Raw genomic sequence first — 23,810 nt, forward strand, 5'->3', positions numbered from 1 at the left:
CCACCACTGTTTCAGGTAATATGTTCCAGACCACAACATGCTGCAGAAACAAAGTCTGGTTGTTTTATCTATCACCTTAAATCTGTATTCTCAAACTAACCTGCAAGCAGAAACAGTGGGGAGGATTCACCGGTCCCCCAGCCGCGTGATTCTCGGCGGCGTGCCATTCGCTGGCGGTGGATGCTATCTTTCCGCCGCTTGTTGATGGGATTTCCCATTGGAGCCATCCCATGCCGCCGGGAAACCCGGTGCTGCTGGCGTGAAAAATTCTGTCCGATCTCTCCTTATTTACTTTATCAAAAGACAATTCATGATTTTGAATGTCTCTGTCAAATCTGGAACTCCTGTCGCAGCTGAGATGAGATCAATTGAACATTTCAAAACTGCAATTGGTAGATTTTTGTTAGGCAATGGGACTAAGCCAAGGGAACCAAGGCGGATGGATGGAGTTAAGATCCTGATCATTCCTATTCTTGATCTAACCCACACTCAGGGGGCTGAATATAAAACCACAACAACTTATATTCACACAGCGCCTTTAACGTAATGAAATGATGCAAGGCACTTTACAGGGGCATTGCAAAGCAAAATACCACACCGAGCCATATAAGGAGATGTTAGGTCAGATAACCAAAAGCTTGGGCAAAGAGGAAGGTTTTAAGAAGCATCTTAAAGGATGCAAGTGGGTTAGGGAGGCGGGGAGGTGTAGGGAGGGAATTACAGTGCTTCAGGTCGAGACACTGAAGACACAGGTGAAAGAGAAAATGCTGGAAAATGCTAGACACTGAAGACACAGGCATCAATGGGGGAGGATTTTTAATTGAGAATACACAAGAGAGCAGAATTAGAGGTGCTCCGATATCTCAGAGTGTTGTGGGGTTGGAGGCGATCATAGTGATAGAGAACAATGAGGCCATGGAGGAATTTGAAAGCAAGGATGAGAATTTGAAAATCAAAATGTTGCTTGACCAGGAAGCAACGTCGGTCAGCGAGCTGAAGGTGATGGGGGAGCAGGGCTTACCGTGAGTTAAGACGATGGCATAGTGGTAATTTCATAGGTCTAGCACTCTAGCACTCTAGACCTGGGCCCTGGCTAATCACCTAGGAGTGTGGGTTCAAATCCCACCATGGCAGCTGGTGGAACTTAAATTCAATTCAGAAAATCTGGAGTTAAAAGCTGGTCTCAACGGTGATCAAGTATTGAAAAAACCATCTGGTTCAGGAAATCTGTCATCCCTACCTGGTCTGACCCACATGCGAGTCTAGGCTTGCATCACTGTGGTTCTCTTTACTGCCCTCTGAAATGGCCTAGCAAGACACTTGGTTCAAGGGCAATTAGAGATGGGAAACAAATGCGGGCCTTGCCAGTGATTGCCCCTTCCCATGAAAGAATACATTTTAAAAAAAAGGGGCAAAATTCTCCGACCCCAACGACGGGTTGGAGAATAGCGGGAGGGCCTTCCCGACATTTTTCCCGCCCTCCCGCTATTCTCCCCCCACCCAACTCCCGACACGAATCGCTGCCGCCGTTTTTTTTACGGCCGGCAGCGATTCACAGCTGTTCGATGGGCCGAAGCCCCAGCCCTTTACGCTGTTTTTACGAACGGCAAACAGACCTGGTCTGGCCGTTCGTAAAAACGGCGGGAACAACTCGCTTTTTATAACCATGGCACCGATTGGCACGGCAGTACCACGGCTGTGCCAAGGGTGCCATGGGCCCGCGATCGGTGGGCACCGATCGCGGGCAGCGGGCCCGATGCCCACGCACTATTTGTCCTTCTGCCGCCCCGCAGTATCCATTCGCGGGGCGGCTGAGGGGCATCCCGGCCCGCGCATGCGCGGGTTTCGCGCAAATACGCGATGACGTCATCCGCGCATGCGCGGGTTGGAGTCTTCCAATCCGCGCATGCGCGGCTGACATCATATGACGCGTCAGCCGGCGCTAACTCCGGCAAGCGGGCTTAACGAAATTCGTTAAGCCCGTGATGCCGGAGCTTGCGGCGTCGGGCTGCTAGCCCCGACCGGGGACCAGAATCGGTTCCCGGTCGGGAAGGGGCGCGCTGGCGTCAAACCCACCCGGGTTTGACGCCAGCCTTACGATTTCTCCCGTTTTGGGAGAATCGCGCCCAAGATGTTTTGGTTGATCTGTACTTCACGGAGCGTAGAACATGGGAGACCAGCCAGGAGTACTTTGGAATAGTTTAACCTACTCCCTGTTTCTATCTTCCCAGAAGATACCGGTTGAAAAATAGAATAACACATGGAGAAATACAAGGATGATTTTATGAGTCCCTGGACAGGATTTTCCAGCACAAACCCCCCCGCAGCGCATTTGCCAGCAGCCGTCATTGGCTTCCGACAGGAACTTCCTGTCCCGCAAATGTCTCCAGGGTTTTGCATGCCCCGCATCCACCGCTGCCGAAGAAAACACCATGGGGTGTTCGTCATTCGGCGGGACGCGGCTGGTGTGAACGGCTGGAAAATCTCGGCCCCTGTTTTTGGCGCCCACCCTCACCCACTGGCCTTGACTTGGAAAATTCAGGTGCATGAGACCCCTAATCACATGACTATAATGGCTGTAAATCAATATTTGCCCAAAAATAAATTGTGCCGTGTTAGCAGTCAATACTTCCTGTTGTTGAGGATGGCTTCTAAAATTACTTCAGGCCCATCACCTTAAACTCCTTTACGGCTTAAATTTTTTTTTTCCTTTTAACAAGGTTCTGGGCTCCGTTGGGACAGGAGATGGTGAAGGGACAATGAGAATATGCAGAATTAAGGAGTAATCAGAATTTAATCCCACTGTATCCAGTATCACTGAGTAACCGCAACACCTACATTGTATCAGCGGGCACACAAATGCACAATAGCAAAGTGAAATTTGAAGCAAAGTCTCAAACCCCTGTGGTTCCAAAACCGTGCCTGTGGGTAGGTGTTCAAATAAATTGGTGTGGTTGCACGGGTTATAGATTTTCTTTTCGCGGCACAAAGAAAAAGGATGTGTTGGAAAGGTTACAGGGACAGATCAATTCTGTTCTTGTCATACGGAAAGGTCTGTTCATCACACCATACAAATGTCAGAAAGATTCATTTAAGAGGAATACAGAATTAAAATGGAAGGAAACGGGGACCCACTTTAAAGTGGGTCAGGAAAGATAAAATCCAGAAAGAAAATACGAATTCAACTCAACAGCAAGTGTTTCTTGCATCAATAATTCATTCTCTGTGCGCAGAGTAAAATATCAGGGCAAAAAAAGAATGGAGTTGTAGTTAAGATGACCGCATAATCTGATGTCTCTACACATTCTGACTGGTTAGTTTCTGCCGTTAATACGTCAACTGTCAGAAGTCCAGCTCACAAAACGGGTGATTGGTTAAATATAACAGAACCGGGAATGTATCGTGTTTAATTCCATCAGTTCTACAATTTTAACAGGGTTCCTTGGAATGGAGGATAACTCTGCTTCCTAATTGGCTTGCAATTTCTTTGCTGGAAAGCATGGAAACTAGAGGAAACGGCAGTGGATTTGAGCTGGGTCAACATTTCCAAGCTAGCTCGCCCTGTCAGCAGAGGTTAGATGTAGCTGTTGTAGGAAATTGGATGTAGCAAATGGAATAAAAATGTGATACTGTCAGTTGCATGGATTCTCTTTTGAGGCTGGGCTTGAACTGATCAATGTGGGAGTGTTCAAAATTCTGAAACATTTTGGGAAGCAATGAAAGATCATTTTCTCTGGCCAGTTTTGACAAGAAACAAGGATTTGAGGTCCAGGGTCAGATCAACTTTACAGATTTCATTAGGTACCGTACAGGAGTGTTAAAACAGGCTGTAAAATTAAACATTCACCCATGGGAGACTAATTGGGAGCCAGGACCATCATCAATCCACGTTGTTCCTAATACTAGTTCAACTAACAAAGGGCTTCATTACACATTTATGCTCACCTCCTGTCTGCTAAGCCCCAATGGTAACTATATAATAAGAACCGGGAAGCGAGTCTCCAAGTTTATTGTGTTCAGTAATCACTTCAACAACAAAACTGTGCCACCTGTATCACCTTTATATACTGGTGCAGTCTATTAAACAATAAGTGCAATCTAATAAGCAATTAAAACCCCAGTTCCAACTTAAGTACTAGGAAACATTGGGCACGATTCTCCGCTCCCCACGCCGAGTGGGAGAATCGCGGGAGGGCCGGGTGAATCACGACATGCCACTCTGGCACCCGCTGCGATTCTCTCCCCCCCCCTCTGAGAATCGCCGCTCGCTGTTTTTCACGGCGACCGGCGATTCTCTGGCCCGGATGGGCTGAGTAGCCTGACGTTCCTGACCTGTTCATGCTGGCGGCAACCACACCTGGTCGCTGCCGGCATGAATATGGCGCCAAAGGCTTGTTTGTGGCTTGTGGGGGGCGGAGAGGGGAGTGAGCACCACGGCCGTCGTCTCCAAGGGACGCACTCTTTCCCCTCCGCCGTCCCGCAAGGTCAAGCCGCCACGTCTTGCGGGGCAACGGAGGGGAAGACGGCAACCGCGCATGTGCGGGTTGGAGCCGGCCAACCTGCGCATGCGCGGCTGACGTCATTAGGTGCGCCGGCCGCGTCATTCCCGGCGGCCGAGATTTACAGCACGCCGCTCCTAGCCCCCTTGGGGGGGGGGGGGGTGAATAGGGTGCGAGGAGCGGCCTCTGGCGCCGTTGTGAAACTCGGCCGAGTTCACGACGGCCTTCCCGATGCCTCGCGGGAGCGGAGAATCGCGCCCATTAACTCTTTCCTCAAAGAAAAAAAGTATTCTTTAAATTTGAGGTAAATTATAATATACCATGATACAAATGTGTATATATAATTTTTCTTCTGCAATAAATGCACCCGATTCTCCCTTTTTTTCTCAGTCATATATGTCTTCCTTATAGGAAAAGACACCCCTCCTTAATAATTTCTAATAACTTCTTCGAACTAGTCCCCTTTTTCATCAGTCAGATAATTGGTAATTGCTATCAACCCACTTAATCTTGTGAACCTCCCTGTTCTCTAGCATCGTTTTAGGCTCGCTATGTCGCTAGTCTCTTTACATTGACGCATTTTGCAGTGGATAATCTCCCAAAAGTATTTATTGAGCTAGATTCTACCCAGCCCCGCGCCAAAATTGCGTTCAATGCTGGGGCGGAGAATCGATGTTCCCGACCGCTGGAGGCCGCCGCCGTGCGCATGCGCGGACTCAGAACCAGAAGTGCGGGGGGCCCGTATCCACAGCCAAAGCTGCGCGAGGCTCCCTGAGACTCTGCTAGCCCCCAGAAGGTAGTTGAATCGACCTTTACTTTTTGCAGGAAACTGGGAAATGAAACCCCAGCATTTTTAGGCCGGCATGGAGACATAGCCCCATTTTGGGAGAATCCAGCCCATTGTCTGTGTGATACTCTATAGCAGGGGTGGGCAAACTTTTCCGTGCAAGGGCCACATTCAGAAATTCACAATTCACAAAGGGCCGCATAGTATATTAAGTAAAATAATTACTTCACCCGGTTATGATTCTGGGCGCCTCATATAGAACATAGAACAGTACAGCACAGAACAGGCCCTTCGGCCCTCGATGTTGTGCCGAGCAATGATCACCCTACTCAAGTCAACGTATCCACCCTATACCAGTAAGTAACCCAACAGCCCCCCCCCCCCCCCCCCCCCCCACTAACCTTAAAAAAAAATTTTTTAAAAAAAAAATTTTTTTTTTAATGACTTGGTGGGCCGCAGAAATACCTTTGGCGGGCCGCATGCGGCCCGCGGGCCGTAGTTTGCCCACCCCTGCTCTATAGGTACTGTTGCGAGTGCCCTGTTCCATTTAAAATTTCAGTCAGGATCCTGGATGTAAAAAGTGAATCATGAAGATGCCTGAACATTTCCCTCCATAGTGACAATAAAACATTGTAGGGTGTGCCTTCAACTGAAGACAGCCCAACTTTAACCAAACTGAGAAATACCAAATTCTGGCAGCGCTATTCAACCTGTATACACATTTATTTAACTTCCAGAGTACCCTTTCTGTGTTCGTGAGTCTCTCAGAGGACAAAGAAAACTTTCTCTTTCGAGGTTAAGTAGGGTGCTCAGTACAAGTGCCGGTGCAGACTCGATGAACCAAATGGCCTCCTGATGCACCATCAATTGCACGCGAGGCGAGTGATTTACCAATGTCAGGCTTTAATTAACTAGAACACAGCCTGGCGATCGTCTACAGTGGAAAAGGCCGATCGTCAGGCTTCTGAGCATTTATACCTCGTTGATAGAGGCGTGGTTAACTCAGCCTCTCGGCCAATCGGTCGAGAGGCACATGACCGACCAGGGCCAATGGTAAGCCGACGTTCTGGCCCAATGGCAGACGAGTATGCAGATCATATCATCACACCTCCTTCTGCACTTTGGGGATTCCATGATTCTAAGCTGATGTCTCTGTAAGAAAGCAGCTTTAATATGTATCAACTTGCATTCTCAAGCATTTGTGGGTAACAGAAACGAAAAGATCTTCATAATAAATTTTCCTGCTGTCGGTGAACCTTTTCAATGCATATCCATCTGAGAGATAAAACGCATTGTCCCCTATCTGGGCACTCGGTGTACACCTCAGATTCTTTCCAACTTTGTTGTTCTTGCTGCTTTGCATCTGTTATTAATTTATCATCTAATTTGTTGGGAGCCAATGATACCTCCCGATCATATGGTCTTCTGCTCCTTGTAGCATTCCTAGTCTGTACCATATTTCTTGACCTTCTTAAGCTATATACTCTAAACGGTCGCCATCTACAATCGAACCCCTCAATAGACCCTCTTACAGTGTATTTGACCTTCGAGGTGCAAAAACTCGATCAAATCACCCATCAACGCCGAAGCCTTCGGCGGCGCAACCAGCCCCAACCCAACAAATTTGCCTTTGTGCTACCAATGAAGCGAAGGCCAGGACATCCATCCCTGCCCCGTCCACAATTCCGGCACATCGGAGACCCCAACAATTCACTGCCAGTGTGTAGGGTTCCACCCTCACACTCAGGATCGCCGAAATGGTGTCAAAGCTCCAGCCTGTGGCATGACCAGAACTTGTGCGTATGGTTGGTGGGCCCCCTCAATAGCATCGCACCTATCCTCCACCCCTTCAAAATAGTGGCTCATCCTTGCTTTAGTAGAGTGCACTTGAAAAGCCATCTTCAACTGAATGTCCCTCTTCAGATACCCTACAAATTCCCGTGATCTGATCCTCATAATTTTGTAATACGTCTCTGAGATGTACGGGGTTCCTCAGCACATTCAATAACCCCTTTTGAATCTGCAAACTTGTAATCCTACTAATCTTTACACGTGTGACCTCACAGTCTGGTTTCCATGCTGCAAAATTATTGTCTTACCAACTGTACACAAAAGCTTTCGTGGACCTTTCCAGATGTCAAATCCATCTCTTTTATAGTATCTCATGCCCCCTTATTTGAAAACATTTTCAGATGACCATGCATTGTGCCTCAAAGCACTCCAAATTCTTTTTCTGTTTTAAGGAATGCTCTTCTGCCTGCGTGCAGTGCATTCAAATGCAAAGAAAAGATTAAGCTAATTGTAGTCTGTTCCCAAGCTGGAGGATGATCATTCATGACAGAAGGAATTTTGGAAACTCCCAAAAAATCAACTGATACGGGCTGTAGCCCCCAACCATCTGTAGTGAATTTTTGGCATGGATAGCCCATGCTAAAGCCAAAGGAATTTACAATTTGGCTTATCTGTCAACATTTTACGAAGCATTTAATCTATCATAGCATGATTTGCCTCACACACCCCGTAACTACATGGGGTTTCTGCAGCTCTATTCGTAACTATTATATTCATGCTCTCACACGTACCCCATTCATCATCAGCACAACCTCCCCCCTCCCCTCCCCCATTATCAGTGAGGAACTTTACCTGTGGCCCTAGTCTGGTCTCTATCCATTTTTCCATTGTTTGTTCCACAATATTTCTTTCCGATGTATAACTGTTAACTGTCTAAGACTCGTTGCCAAGTCTACAAAGTGTAAAATAAAAATGTTCTTTTCTTTACCCTACACCTTAAGATCCATAGCCATAACATCATTAAAATCTCTTGCTAATGGCATACCCACTATGGTTCGCAATGGTGTTCTTCTATATTTCTTACGTATAACACATCTATCGGAATCTGTTCTATAAGTTTGATGTATTCTTTATCTCTTCATCCATCAGCAAAATTTTCAATCTTTGGGAAGATGGACGGACAAATTGCTAATGCAACTTTAACACAATCAACTTTTTGTCTTCCAGACTCTGTTTTCCAATGCTAACAGTGCTTCCCTAATTTCTTTGCAAGGACTCATTAACAGGATACAATTTAAGCCCACAGTTTTTTCAAGTATGATGGCCTTGTCACTTTCCATGTCAATTTTCATAAGTGCTTTCTGCATCGATAGTCGGCTCAATAATAAATGTATTTCGCTGGATACAACATCTGTGCATATAAAATGTTTCCTTCCGGTGATTTTACAAGGAATCATTACTATTTTTTGAGATTTAAGTGTATTTTCAACCCAAAACCTAAAATTCATGGAACTTCCAAATTCCCTAATCTTGTTCTTATCTTGTCCCTTAATCCAGGTAATTTTTCAACCAGCCCATTCAACATACTGTAGATGTACATCTGCTGTCTAATACGGCAAAATTGAAGGACTCTGCAACCAGCACATTCATCACCGGACTTAAACTTCGCATAACTAAGACAATGCCTTCCCTTTGATCACAGTCTTTGTCTCATGTTTGGTTTCAAACAATATTATTTCGCTTCGGACAGTTTATTGTATAATGGAACTTTGGATCACACCTAAAACACAAGCTGATCACATTAATATCAAAGAAATAGCTTAACAATTAACAGTTAAACAGTTCTTAAATAAAAGGACAAAAACTTTAACTTACCCTTCACTATAAATATTCCAGTCAAGCAACAAAAATACAGATCAAATGTCACTTATAATTAAAGTTAACACAACAGGTTTACTAGGGTCTTTTGTGCAGAGACTTTTGAAGAGAGACACTTTCAAGAGTAGGTCCAATTCAGACCCTTCTGCTCAATCTACCAGCATTTGACAAAACTGCAAACTACAGACTGACATGGCTCCTCTCATTAATTACATCATTGATATCCCGTTAGAATGTCCCATGGCCTGCTTAGTTAGGGCTAAATACAATGCCTCAAACTATCTATACCCTAGAGAATCGACCACAATTAAAACAATGTCCCATTCGCCATATTTGTAAAATTCGTTCACTTTTTGTGACGCCTGTATTACAGCTTTAGTAGACACCTTTGAATGGATTTTAAACCAGGAGTGTTAATAACATTGCTGCCACAAACATGAAACATAATATATAACAATTTCTACATTCATCGCAGTCATGAAGGCTGCTAGGGAGGAATATTTGCCCAGTACCTTTCTTAGTGCTTCTGACATTTGTTCTAGCAGTTTGTGTCTTGCTGAAAACTAACAAAACCAGAAGCCTATCCATATTTGCAATTTTAGCACAGTCCAATAACTTGAACACCAGCAATGACTGAGGAATTTCTAGGTGGAATTTTTGAAGCCTTATATACAATCTGTTAAATTCCATTATGTACTATTCTATGGGGCTATCTTCCAACTTTCTATATTTGTCAAAATCTGACCAAGCCACATAACACAAAAAGGATAAGTCATCCTTTTGATAAATATTATCCGTGAAAGTTAATAATGTACCCAAACCTTCATCTAAGTCCAAATCTAGATCTCCAATTCTGAAAATACCTCACCTTACTTTGCTTTTGCTTTCGTACAGTAATGAAAGTGCCAAGGCCATTCCTTCTTTATCTTGGCCAAGGACGTAACCTGTGTCCACATGGTATCTTCATTCTTCCATTGGTTATAGAGTTGATGCTCAGAATACAATGGTGGGTAGTCATACCTCAACACTCTATCCTAGGATTCAACCATTTGTTTTCAAAATTACTCTGAATAACCCTCCTAGTTAGAATTCAGAATAGTCTTTCATCAGAAGAAATATTAGTTTGCAATTCTTCTTTCTTACAGGCAGAAACCATCCTTTGTTACCATTGTTTAGCTCCAATGGTAACTATATAATAAGAACTGGGAAGCAAGCCTTGACTCTTCAACACCAATTTACAATGCTCTGTATTCTCTTCCCCAATAACAAAACAGTGCCACCTGTATCCCCTTTATATGTTGGCACAGTCTATTAAACAATAAGTGCAATCTATTAAACAATTAAAATTCCAGTTCTAACTTAGATACTAGGGGACATTAATATTACGGGGGAATAGGGAGAGGGGTGAAGGAGGGGGGATAGATCATAGAATTTACAGTGCAGAAGGAAGGTAGTGAGGAGAGAGGAGGAAGGGGGGAGGAGGGAAAGGGGGAGGGGGAGAGGGAAAGAGGGGTAGGGGTATACCCTCAAGCAGCAGTGCAGTATCTGCAGAGGTAGCCATTGCCATCCATGGGACCCCTCTGTGGGCCATGCAACAGCAGTGAAGGAGGAATCCATTTGATAACCTGCAGGGATGTTACCAAGGTTTGAGGTAAAGTGCCAGCTGGGGAAGAAGATGGCATTTAATTGAACACTTAATTGGCTCAATTGGCCACCGATGACCGCTGACGTGTTTATGTCCCTCCTATGATAATATGCTTAGAAGACATTGGTCTCCTCTTCCCATCGGAACACCTTTCATTGCCATGTTACCAGCTCTCCCAACTCTCAGACTGTCCCCACAGGTCCTTTGCTTCGCCGATATCAAGTGACTGGTTTTGGAGCAAACCTGTGTGGAGCAAAGGCCCAAATTCAGATCTCTAGCCAGTACTGCTGAATCCTGTAAACTGTACCTTGCACAACTGCATTTATCCCTCCGGTATTAGTCAATGTGCAATGAGCCAAATGGCCTCCTTCTATCCTGAAATTTCTAAGATTCTTTTTGTCTAGATTATAGACATCTAGATATAAAACACTACAATGGAATTCTTTCTGTTCCACTCCTTTAGGCTTATACTGCCAAAATGTTACAAGTCTCACAAAACCTTCAATCCTTGTATAGGCTGCCAGGGTCAATAGCCCTCAGTTGACAACCCTGGCTCATTAAGTAGCTGGCGTCTTGTGTTATGCAGGCTGTAAAGGAGACGAGCATGGCAAACACATACAGGAATGTTACAGGAGGCAATGGTCACTCACTGTGTAATTTGCACACACTGGATTATAAGCATTGGTCCCGCATATGAAGAGCGTGCTGCCATTCCTCTTCAAAAGTACTTTGATAAAATTCCGACATTCAGCCTGGAAATAGAGAGAGAAAAAAAACAAATCATTATAACTCCTTCCGAAAAATCTACTCTCCTACTAATTTGCTTCCTTTTTAAAATATGCATCTTCTTTCTCTGATTTGGTGATTTCAATGATTTGTATTTACACATATTAACCCTTCACACTGGCAGGAGATTCAGGCCAACTGTTTCTCTTCTGTTTGCTTTGAGGGGAATGTGCCCAGACCCTGAAACAATCACAAATCTTACAGCAACAAATCAATTCAGAATTCAGAAATTTTCCACTTTGGAGACTGCAGTAAATTTAGAAAAGAAGATTTTCATTGGCTGCGAAAAATTGGAATATTGAGGACCATGAATACAACTTGGCCAAATTTTGATTGGACTTCACATATCAACACCTTGAACATCGCGATAGCAAATGGACGACATGTATACAACGGTGACAGCCGCAAATGCAAATTGCATCTATTTAACTCAATAAAACATCCCAAAGTGTTTCACAGAAGTGCAATCAGACAGCAGCTGACAAAGATGACCCAAAGGCTTGGTTAAAGAGGTAGGAATTAACGAGTGACTTAAATAGGGGAAGGAGAGGTAGAGAGGCAGAGGTGCAACACTGGTGTAAGAAGAACAATGAATGATAGCAAATTAATGATATGTTTAATATTTCCCGCAATTTTTATTTCCATTTAAGTCAATAGAAAAACAGTCAGGAACAATGTGAGATGAGGCACTGATTCGTTATTAGCCAATTTACTTTATAATATCACAAAAAGTTAGAATTGCCTCCCTTCAGCCCTGTATGTTAAATTGTACCCATAGCCAACAACAACTTGTATTGGAGTGTGTCTACACAGAATTTGATGCCAAAACAGTAGGACAGATGACCAAGGAGTTCCTCAGGTCCAGCCATCTTCAGTTTCTTCATCAATGACCTCCCTTCCATTATAAGGTCAGAAATGGAGTTGTTCGCAGATGACTGCACAATGTTCAGCACCATTTGCAGCTCCTCAGATAATTAAGCAGACCATGTCCAAATGCAGGAAGACCTGGACAATATCCAGGCTTGTGCTGACAAGTGGCAAGTTACATTTGTGCCATACAAGTGCCAGGCAATGGCAATCTCCTACAAGTGAGGATCTAACCATCGACCCTTGACATTCAATGGCATTGCCATCGCTGAATCCCCCACAATCAACTTCCTGGGGGTTACCATTGATTAGACACTGAACTGGACTAGCCATATTAATACTGTGGCTACTGGGGCAGGTCAAAGGCTAGGAATTCTATGGTGAATGACACACCTCCTGACCACACAAAGCCTGTCCACCATCTATAAGGTACAAGTCAGGAGTGTAATGGAATACTCTCCACTTGCCTGGATGATTGCAGCTCAAACAACACTCAAGAAGCTTGACACCATCCAGGAAAAATCAGCCAACTTGATTGCCCCCCTTTCCACAAACATTCAAACTCTCCACCACTGATGGACAGTGGCAGCTGTGTGTACCATCTACAGGATGCATTACAATAACGCACACCTTCCAAACCCACGACTGCCACCATCTCGAAGGACAAGGGCAGCAGATACCTGGGAACACCATCACCTGGAGGTTGACCTCCAAGTCACTCACCATCCTGATTTGGAACTATATCGCCGTTTGTAGTAAACCACTGTTGCAACTATATTAGGTGATTTATGGTAGGACCTGTACTACAGGTACATCGGTAGTCTCTGCCTGCTGGCTCTGGAGTATAAATGTGTGTGTCCTCCATGCTGCAGCCATTTTGTCAGCTGCTGTGGGAGGCCACACATCTTAGAGCAATAAAGCCTCAGTTGTATCCAACTCAAGTCTGTGCAATTGATGGTGCATCACCGTTCCTTCACTGTCACTGGGTCAAAATCCTGGAACTCCCTCCCTTACAGCACTGTGGGTGTGCCTATACCTTAGGGACTGCAGGGATTCAAGAAAGCAACTCACCACCACCTTCTGAAGGGCAAATAGCGATAGGCAATAAATGCTGGCCTAACCAGCGACACCCACATCCTGTAAATGAGTTTTTAAAAATTTAAACCTTAGACAAAGGGATGGATTTTAAGTATGTCATAAAAGATGAAAGGGAGGCGCAGAGAGGTTTAGGAAAGGAGTTCCAGAGTTTGGGGCTCCATTGGCAGCTGAAGGCATGGCGACCAATGGTGGAGGACTTAAATTGGGGATGCTCAAGAAGCCAGAAACATAGGTACATGTACGATTTACAGGCGAGAGGCCATTTGGCCCATTGTGTTTATGCCAGTCAAAAAGGAGCTATCCAGCCTAAAAAGACTCTTGCAGCTCTTGGTCCATAGACTTGTATGTTACAGCACAGCAAGTGCATAGCAAAGTGTTCTTTGAAAGATATGAGGGTTTCTGTCTCTACCATCCTTTCAGAGTGAGTTCCAGACTCCCAAATATGAAAGCATTTCTCCTCAATTCCCCTCCAATCTTTCTGGCAATTGCTTTATATCTATACATGTAATTACAGTTGTCCCCTCTATTAAGGGAAATATCCACTACATCTACAGGTTCCTTGTAATTTCATACATCCCAATGGAATTCCCTTCAACCACCTCTATTTCAAAGAAAACAACTCCAGCCTACCCAATCTTTCCTCATAGTAATATTTCTCAATTTTTGGCAGTGTCCTCTTAAATCTCCTCCACCCCCTCTCTACTGTGATCACCTCCTCCTGAAATGTGGTAACCAAAACTGTAAACATGACTCAAGCTGTGGTCTAACAAGTGTTTTATAATAATTTTTATTAGTGTCACAAGTAGGCTTCCATTAACACTGCAATGACGTTAATGTGAAAAATCCCCTAGTCGCCACACTCCGGCGCCTGTTCGGGTATACTGAGGGAGAATTCAGAATGTCCAATTCACCAAACAAGCACGTCTTTCGGGACTTGTGGGAGGAAACTGGAGCACCCGGAGGAAACCCGGGAAGAACGTGCAGATTCCACACAGACAGTGGCCCACACCGGGAATCGAACCTGGGGCCCTGGTGCTATGAAGCAACAGTGCTAACCACTGTGCTACCGTGCATAACCTACCTACTCTTACTTCGGCTAATCAAAATATCCCAAATGCCTCCTTAAACCTCTTAAATAATAATAATAAACAAATAATTTCAAACCAGGGTGTTGTGAAGAGAATGATCCATTGGAATGCTGAAAGGCGAGGGAAGGGGAGGTAGTGATTTCTGGTGGCATCATGTTGGAGGTGTGGAAAATGCCAGAGCACGCTCTGTTGAACATGGAGGCTGAAAATGAGAAGAGGGAAATACTATCATGGTTCCGGATGGGACGGGACGAGAGTAGAAGTGTGTGAAATGGAATGTACACAGTCGCGGGTCCTGTCAAGCACAATGGGCATGATGTGGAGTTGCCGGCGTTGGACTGGGGTGCGCACAGTAAGAAGTCTTACAACACCAGGTTAAAGTCCAACAGGTTTGTTTTGAATCACTAGCTTTCGGAGCACTGCTCCTTCCTCAGGTGAATGAAGAGGTGGGTTCTATTAACACATATATATACAAAGCCAATGATGCAATATGATACTTTGAATGCGAGTCTTTGCAGGTAATTAGGTCTTTACAGGTCCAGAGGGTGTGATTGGAGAGAGGGATATCACAGGTTAAAGAGGTGTGAATTGTCTCAAACTAGGACAGTTGGTAGGATTTTGCAAGCCCAGGCCAGATGTTGAGGGGGTGAATGTAATTCGACATGATCCAAGGTCCTAGTTGAGGCCGTACTCATGTGTGCGGAATTTGGCTATCAGTTTATGCCCGGCGATTATGCATTGTCGGACAGCCTGAAGGCTGCCTTGGAGAACGCTTCCCGAAGATCAGAGGCTGAATGCCCTTGACTGCTGAAGTATTCCCCGACTGGAAGGGAACATTCCTGCCTGGCGACTGTCATGCGACAACGCAGAATTGCCGAGCAGAAACTGATAGCCAAGTTCCGCACACATGAGTACGGCCTCAACCGGGACCTTGGATTCATGTCGCATTACGTTCACCTCCCACCGTCTGACCTGGGCTTGCGAAATCCTACCAACTGTCCTGCTTGAGACAATTCACACCTCTTTGACCTGTGATTATCCCTATCTCCAGTTGCTCCATCTGGACTGTAAAGACTTAATTACCTACAAAGACTCGCATTCAAAGTATCATCTTGCATCATTGGCTTTGTCTATATATGTGTTTGTGGAACCCACCTCGTCATTCACCTGAGGAAGGAGCTGTACTCTGAAAGCTAGTGATTCAAAACAAACCTGTTGGACTTTAACCTGGAATCACAAAGGGGGTGGAGATCGCTGACTGAGTTGAGTTGAGTACAAAAGAAGACATCTCGGAAACACAAAATTGCGTCGTTAGAACAAATGTGACGGAGAAACTGGGTGAATGGAAGAGAGTTCTGACACGAAGCAGAAAGTGAAGACGTGCAGTCAAGGTAGCCATAGTGGAACCTTTTAAATGGAGGATGTGAGTGGAGTTGATGAAGATGTTGTCCAATGTGAGAACAGGTTCAGACAGGCGGAGGAGGGTGGTGGTAGATGCAGACTTGTTTGGTCTGATGGAATCATTGAACTTACAGTATAGAAGGAAGAAGGAGGAGGAGGCCATTCAGCCCATTGAGTCTGCACCGGCCCTTGGAAAGAGCACCCTGCTTAGGCCCACACCTCCACCCCATCACCCAGTAACGCCACCTAACCTTTGGACACTAAGGGGCAATTTAGCATCACAAATCCACCAAATCTGCACACCTTTGGACTGTGGGAGGAAACCGGAGCACCCGGAGGAAACCCATACAGACACGGGAAGAAAGTGCAAATTCCACACAGACAGTCACCTGAGGCCAGAATTGAACCTGGGACTATGGAGCTGTGACGCAGCAGTGCTAACCACTGTGCCATCATACCTCCTTTCACGGTAGAAGGGGAGAGCTCATGCTACCTTTGTCAGGGATGGAGGTTTAAAGGGATTGTTAGTCCTTGGTGAAAAGAAGATGGAAAATGTTAAAGTAACAGAGAAAATTGATAAAGTCATCAATGTATATGCGTATCCTGCAAGATGACTTCAAGATCATGTTTATATGTCGTTGGAACAATACGCATGATATCCCCAAGTACTCACGCGGCACGCGAGCTCACACAAATAACAAGAGAAGAGGTGTATTCTGATGTGAGGTCTGGTAACTGACAGGAATGATTACTCCACCTGTCACTGTGAAATAAGAATCAATAGAAAAAGAGACCCATTCCAATAGGAAGATAGATTTTAATGTTACTATAAATTCAAAAGCTGCTCTGATTGTGTCTTACAGGTTGTCTTTCAAACACCCAGAAATATGGGAAAAGGCTGGTGACTGTGCCTCCCAGAGGTGAGATTTAGTTGAAGTCTGACAGATGGACACACCGGGGGGGGGGGGGGGGGGGGGGGGGGAGAGTAGAGAGAAAACAAATAAACAAATAACTTGCTTCTGTATATCTATGTCTTATCACAGCTTTCAAGATGTTCCATTTCACATAAAACGAATTGCTTTGAAATGCAGCCACTCTTCTGCCAATAAACACAATATTTTGCTCATAGCTAAACAGAATAGCAATGAGAGGAGTCACCCGTTGATCTGTTTTTCATGGATGAGGGATGAATGTTGGCCACAAAACTGCACAAACCCCCTGCCCTTCTTGCATCAGTGGCTCGGGAATCTTCAGCTTTTAATGGCCTTTCATCAACGAGTTCGACTGTGACTAAGCTGCATGATTATCAGCTGCTGCTTTGAACCTCACGCATTGCAACTGCGGCTCTGCTGGTAGCTTGCCTGAGTCACAGGGTTACGAGATCGTGCTCCACTTGAGTGAAAACTCCAGGCTGACACTGTGAAACAAACCCTCCCTCTCTTGGATGGGACATTAAACTGAGGCCCCTCAGATGAGCATAAAAGATTCCTATTTGAAGAAGAGCCGGGGAGGTAGCCCAGGTGTCCTGTCAAATATTTCTCCCTCAATCAATGTCACTAAAACAGATAATCCAGTTATTATCTTGTTACTTGTTTTAGGGGGCAGTACGGTGGCGCAGTGGGTTAGCCCTGCTGCCTCATGGCGCCGAGGTCCCAGGTTCAATCCTGGCTCTGGGTCACTGTCCGTGTGGGGTTTGCACATTCTCCCCGTGTTTGCGTGGGTTTCGCCCCCACAACAGGGTAGGTGGATTGGCCATGCTAAATTGGCCCTTAATTGGGGAAAAAAAGAATCGGGTACACTAAATTTATGAAAAACAAATGTTACTGGTTTTAGGAGTTGGCTGTGCATAGATTGGCTGCCTGCATTACAACAGTGGTTACCCTCGAAAGGAACTTCATTAACTGTAAAGCACTTCTGGAGGTCCCGAGATGGTGAAAGTTGCTATACAAATGCAAGATTTTTTTTCTCTTTTTCACTGTACCATAGCAAAAAATTGATGAAGCCCCATCCTCAGTCCCCACTCAACATCTCAACCAAAGATTGACACCTTTAGCCATGCAGCACTCCCTCCATTGCACTGGATTTGTGTGCTCAGGTATTGAAGTTGAAACACCTTGTTGTTCCCACTTGAACCAAATCTGATACACATTGATGAAAACGTTCAACATCTTCCCATGGTTTTCAATAAAATCGAATCAGTATTTTCCTGAGAAGATCATTGACTTGGCATCAAATGAGGATGTTATAACCCCCACGAGGCCCATGGGACAACCTGATTAATCTCCCGTGAGCCTTGTGGAGGACGAGCTTCCCCGCTGAGGGGCCTCTTAACTCAGGACATTAAAAGTCGGGCCGGGTAGGAGCCGACCTGCTAAGTAGGCTGAGACTGGGACTGTTACTTGTATCTACTTTATTTTGGTAATAACCATTTGTTTTAACTCTCCTTCCCAGACTCCTCTGTGACTATTAAAGAGGGATACTGTAAAATTAAGAATAAAGTTAGACACAAAAATATCCAAAACTGCATTTAGAATCTCTCATTGTAATAATAGGTAGCAGAAGTAGCATCGCTGGTCTACTGGTGGCTGGTTTAGCACAGTGGGCTAAACAGCTGGCTTGTAATGCCAGAACAAGGCCAGCAGCGCGGGTTCAATTCCTGTACCGGCCAATCTGAACAGAAGACAGGAATGTGGCGACTAGGGGCTTTTCACAGTAACTTCATTGAAGCCGACTTGTGACAATAAGCAATTATTATTAGTCTTTGCTTTAGGCACAATGGGCTAGCATGCTCTTTCTGTGCTGTACAATTCTCGTGTGGTCATTGGGTTAAAACTCTAAAGCAAGGCCCCCATGAGCACTGCCATGCAACCAGTCCTATCAGCTCACTCAGCCTCACTGGCCAGTTCAATCTCCCTGGTCAAGCCAATTCTCAACCGGTTGCTCTGTCTGAATTAACCTTTCATTTGCCCAGATTTTCTGGCCAGCTGAGCCCAACCGCCACCTCATCCAACCCTCACCAGCGTCTCCATGTGATCAATCCTCTTGTAGTCTCAGTGGGTCACCTGACTCAGCTCTTTAATTAACCCATTTGTGTTGAATGTGGGATATTGTTATGTTCATTGAATTCTAAATCTGTCACAGTAATGTTATTAAAATAATTTAGGTTAAGTTATCCAGATAATGGGCAGGTTTCTCCACCCCCCCCCCCCCCCCCCCCCCCACAGGTCGGTGATGGCCGGGGGGGCGGCGTGAATCCCGCCCCCGCCGGCTGCCGAATTGTCCGGCGTCGGAGATTTGGCGGGGGCGGGAATCACGCCAGTCGGCGGCAGCCCGCAGCGCCCCCCCCCCCCCCCCCCCCCCGGCGATTCTCCGGCCCGCGATGGGCCAAAGTCCCGCCCGTTCTATGCAGGTCCCGCCGGCGTAGATTGGAGTAGGTCCCTTACCGGCGGGACCTGGCGGGCTCTGGGGTCCTGGGGGGGGGGGGGGGGGCGTGGGGCGATCTGGCCCTGGGGGTGCCCCCATGGTGGCCTGGCCCGCAATCGGGGCCCACTGATCCGTGGGCAGGCCTGTGCCGTGGGGGCACTCTTTCCCTCCGTGCCAGCCGTGTAAGCCTCCGCGATGGCCGACACAAAGGTATCAGCAGCTGCTGATGCTCGCGTGCATGCGCGGACCCACGCCGGCCGGCAGAGTCCCTTCGGCCCCGGCTGGCGTGGCGCCAAAGGCCTTCCACGCCTGCCGGCGGGGCGCAAACCACTCCGGTGCTGGCCTAGCCCCTGAAGGTGCAGAGGATTCCGCACCTTTGGGGCGGCCCGATGCCGGAGAGGTTCCCGCCATTCCACTGCGCCGTTTCTGCCCGCCCCGCCGATTCCCGGAGAATCCCGTCCTATATGTCTGCTAAACCTGTGATTAAGGCATTAATAGCTAGGCAGGCTGTGATGTCACTCACAGGAAGGGCTGGGTCTGTTTTTTAGTTTTGTTTTCAGCCCTGCCCTGTGTCTGTTTTTAGTTTAATTTGGAGTTCTTCTCTGGGTTCTGAGGAGAGGAGGCATGCTTCTCTCCAAGGACTTTGTGAATACATCTGTAAGCCACTCAGTGTTAACATTTTAATAAACGACATTGAACATTATGTGGATTTTGCTTAATTGAAATTTTAGAAGGAGATGGGAAAATTAACTCAAAGACCTTTATTTTTTTAAGAACTGTTTAACAGTTAATTGAAAAGCTGCATTTTTCTTGGATATTAATGGGGTTAATAATAAAGTTTGTCAGTGGAATCACATCTGGGGGTGAAGTAATCTTTCCTCACAGTTTACAAATTGAAAGATTGTTCAGGTTTCCCGTCAGGTTTCCTAAAATAATTTGGGGATCAGGTCAGGTACCGTAACACAATCCATGGCCGGGATCTCCCCTACCCGCACGGTAGCATGGTGGTTAGCACGGTAGCAGGGCAGCACGGTAGCATGGTGGTTAGCATAAATGCTTCACAGCTCCAGGGTCCCAGGTTCGATTCCTGGCTGGGTCACTGTCTGTGTGGAGTCTGCACGTCCTCCCCGTGTGTGCGTGGGTTTCCTCCAGGTGCTCCGGTTTCCTCCCACAGTCCAAAGATGTGCGGGTTAGGTGGATTGGCCATGCTAAATTGCCCGTAGTGTCCTAAAAAGTAAGGTTAAGGGGGGGGGGGGGGGTTGTTGGGTTACGGTTATAGGGTGGATACGTGGGTTTGAGTAGGGTGATCAAGGCTCGGCACAACATCGAGGGCCGAAGGGCCTGTTCTGTGCTGTACTGTTCTATGCTCTATGTTCTATGTACCCGACGGGATTGAGTGGCGTGAACCATTCCGGCGTTGGGCTGCCCCAAAGGTGCCGAAGTCTCCGCACCTTTAGGGGCCAAGCCCTAACATTGAAGGGCTAGGCCCGCGCCGGAGTGGTTGGCGCTCCGCTGGCTGCCGGGAACGGCCTTTGGGGCCACGCCAGCCGGGGCCAAAGGGACTTCGCCGGCCGGCGGAGGTCCGCGCATGCTCCGGAGCATCAGCGGCTGCTGACGTCATCCCCGTAGGGGAGGGGGTCACTTCCGCCTCCGCCATCGTGAAGACTATGGCGAAGGCGGAAGGAAAAGAGTGCCCCCACGGCATAGGCCCGCCGGCCAATCGGTGGGCCCCGATCGTGGGCCAGGCCACCGTGGGGGCACCCCCAGGGCCAGATCGCCCCGCGCCACCCCCAGGACCCCGGAGCCTGCCTGTGCCGCCTGGTCCTGCTGGTAACGTAGGTGGTTTGATTCACGCCGGCGGGACTGGTGTGACAGCGGCCGCACTTTGGCCCATCGCGGGCCGGACAATTGCCGGGGGGGCCCGCCGACAGGCGCGGCACGATTCCCACCCCGCCGAATCTCTGGTGCCGGAGATTTCGGGAGACGGCGCGATTCGGGAGACGGTGGGGGGTCGGAGAATCCCGCCCCATATCTCTGCCCCCTCTGTTCCTGAACACAGAAATACCCCCAAATCTGACAAAGGATAAATAAAGAAGGCCTGCATTTATGTATCACCTTTCATAACCTCAAAGTGCTTTACAGCCAATTAGGTGCTTTTGAAGTATAGTCAGTTGATGATGAAGGGAAGGTGACAGCCAATTCCCCCACAGAAAGCTCCCACAATAAGGAATGTGATACTGAGCAGATAATCATTTTCGTCATGGTGGTGATTGAGGGATAAATATTGGCCAGGACAGCAGGGAGAACCCCCTCCACTCCACCCACCTCCTCCTTCTTTCAAGTGGTGCCATGGGAATCCTTTACGCCATTCTGAGAGAGCAGATGGGGCCTTGCTTTAGCGCCATCTGAAAGATGACACCTCCAACCGTGGGATCTCATGCTCAACCCTGCACTGGGAGTGTCAGCCTGGATTAGGAAATTAGTAAACAGAGAGGAACTACAGTCTTGATTGTAGGAGTTGCTTTTTATAAACTTGTGGATAGTAGCTACACTGCATTTTTTTTATTTCCACTGCTATCCTCAGTTAAGTGAGATTACTGTGCAGATCGGAACAGGGTGGATAGAGGGGAGTTATGGATCAGCACAGGCACGGAGAATGAGTTAGTTTGTGTTGGAAAGATATATTGGCAAGTCACGCTTGTCAAGATTCTCTTGGTCTTTATGGGTCATCTGCTCAGCAATTGAATTTACTGAGGCAATGGGGGACTAACAAATCTTTAAGTGGTTCTGTGGATTTACTCAGTGGTGTACAGAGAGGAAAGTCCCAGGTTTAATCCATGATTGGGGTTGGGTTTGCTGATCTCAGAAAATACAAGAGTTGGGCTGTTATGATTGACTTTAACATGTCTTGGTTCAGAAGAGGAAATAGGGGGTGGGATTTTCCGACCCCGTGCCGGGTCGGAGAATTGCCGGGGGGCCGCGAGAATCGCGCCACGCCGCCTTGATGCCGGGATGCGATTCTCCGCAGAGCAGAGAATCGGCGCCATTGGGGCTGGCGTGGTCGGCGCGCCGCCAGTTGGTGGCCGCTCGACGTGGCACCCCCGCGATTCTCCGGCCCGAATGGGCCGAGCGGCCGTAAAAAAAAACCCGAGTCCCGCCGACGCCGTGCTAACATACTCCGAGCCGGCGGGACCTCGCCGAGGGCGGCCGGGGGGTGGGGGGGTGGGGGGGTCCCGCCCTGGGGGAGGCCTCCGATGTGGCCTGGCCCACGATCGGGACCCACCGATCGGCGGGCTGGCCTCTCTGTCTCCTGGCCTTCTTTCTACCGCGCCGATGCCTGTACTCCTGCGCCATGTTGGGTTGGGCCTGCCGCGGACAAGGGAATCACTGCGCATGCATGGAAATCATGCCGGTGGGACAGCGCATGCGGGGGTTTGCGGCGGACCCACTGCGCTTGCGCGCATTCCCCGGTGCCCATTGCACGGCTGGAAAAGCATCTGGAGCGGCGTGAACCGCTCCAGTGCCCTGTTGGCCCCCTGTAGGGGCCAGAATTGCTGATCCTGGGGCTGTGTTGATGCCGTTGAGAAATGCGACAGCGTTTCTGACGGCGTCAACACTTAGCCTCAGGATCAGAGAATCCCGCCCAGGATTTATTGTGCCGATGAGCGCCTCAAAATCAAAGAATTGTATAATCCCGACAGTGCAGAAGGTGGCCATTCGGCCCATTGAGTCTGCACTGACGCTCTGAAAGAACACCATACCTAGGCTCACAACCCCACAACCCAACCTATCCTTTTGGACACCATGGGGCAATTTATCATGGCCAATCCACCTAACTGGCATAAGTGAACAGTGGAAGGAAACCGGAGCACCCGGAGGAAACCCACACAGACATTGGGAGAATGTACAAACTCCACACAGACAGTCACCCAAGGCTAGAATTGAACCCTGGTCCCTGCACTGTGTGGCAGCAGCACCTAACAAACCTGCTGGAAAATGTGGCTGTGGATGTCAGTGAGAGCAGGGTGAGGCTCGCCTGTGACGCCTTCTACATTTGAAAAGCCCACTTTATTCACTTTAGATGGAGAACTTTAATGTGAGTGTGATTCCTGAGGGCTCCTGGTGACTCTGGAACTGTCCTCCAGCACATTAGAATAGTGGAGGGAAGCCTTACTGAAAAAGTAAATCTACGACCTGAAGAATGCTGGATCGTTTTGTTCTGAGCAGCTCACCACAGTCAGTATTTTCTTGTCTTTTGTTAAGTTGTCCTGATGTGGACCAACAGTGTTGAAGATTTGGAGCCATGTACCTGGCTAGCCTGTACAGAAATAAAAACGCCTGTACCTACTCGGAAATATTATTTCACCATCTCCGATACAACAAGTGCATTAATCCTCTGCTGTTACGTTTCAATTACATTTCCCATTTATTTTTATCGCAGTCATTCTGAATGTCTATGAGGAAATCACTCTTCATCGTTTGCAGAATTAAACCGCTAGTTTCTAAACTAGACAGAAGGGAGGGAAAATATCATGTAGAACCTTTAT

At 47.2% G+C, this 23,810-nt stretch overlaps 1 protein-coding gene across 3 annotated transcripts in view; it reads right to left on the reverse strand.

Moving 5' to 3' along the window:
• Positions 1–23,810, reverse strand: part of sema6bb (sema domain, transmembrane domain (TM), and cytoplasmic domain, (semaphorin) 6Bb) — a 708,346-nt gene that overhangs the window by 197,498 nt on the left and 487,038 nt on the right. For all 3 annotated transcript variants that reach the window (XM_038777178.1, XM_038777180.1, XM_038777179.1), the window contains one exon: positions 11,251–11,352. In XM_038777178.1, coding sequence (XP_038633106.1) covers positions 11,251–11,352 — 102 coding nt within the window. The remainder of the gene's footprint in view (positions 1–11,250; positions 11,353–23,810) is intronic.

Source organism: Scyliorhinus canicula, chromosome 18 (genome assembly GCF_902713615.1).
Source record: "Scyliorhinus canicula chromosome 18, sScyCan1.1, whole genome shotgun sequence".
Taxonomy (NCBI): Eukaryota; Metazoa; Chordata; class Chondrichthyes; order Carcharhiniformes; family Scyliorhinidae; genus Scyliorhinus; species Scyliorhinus canicula.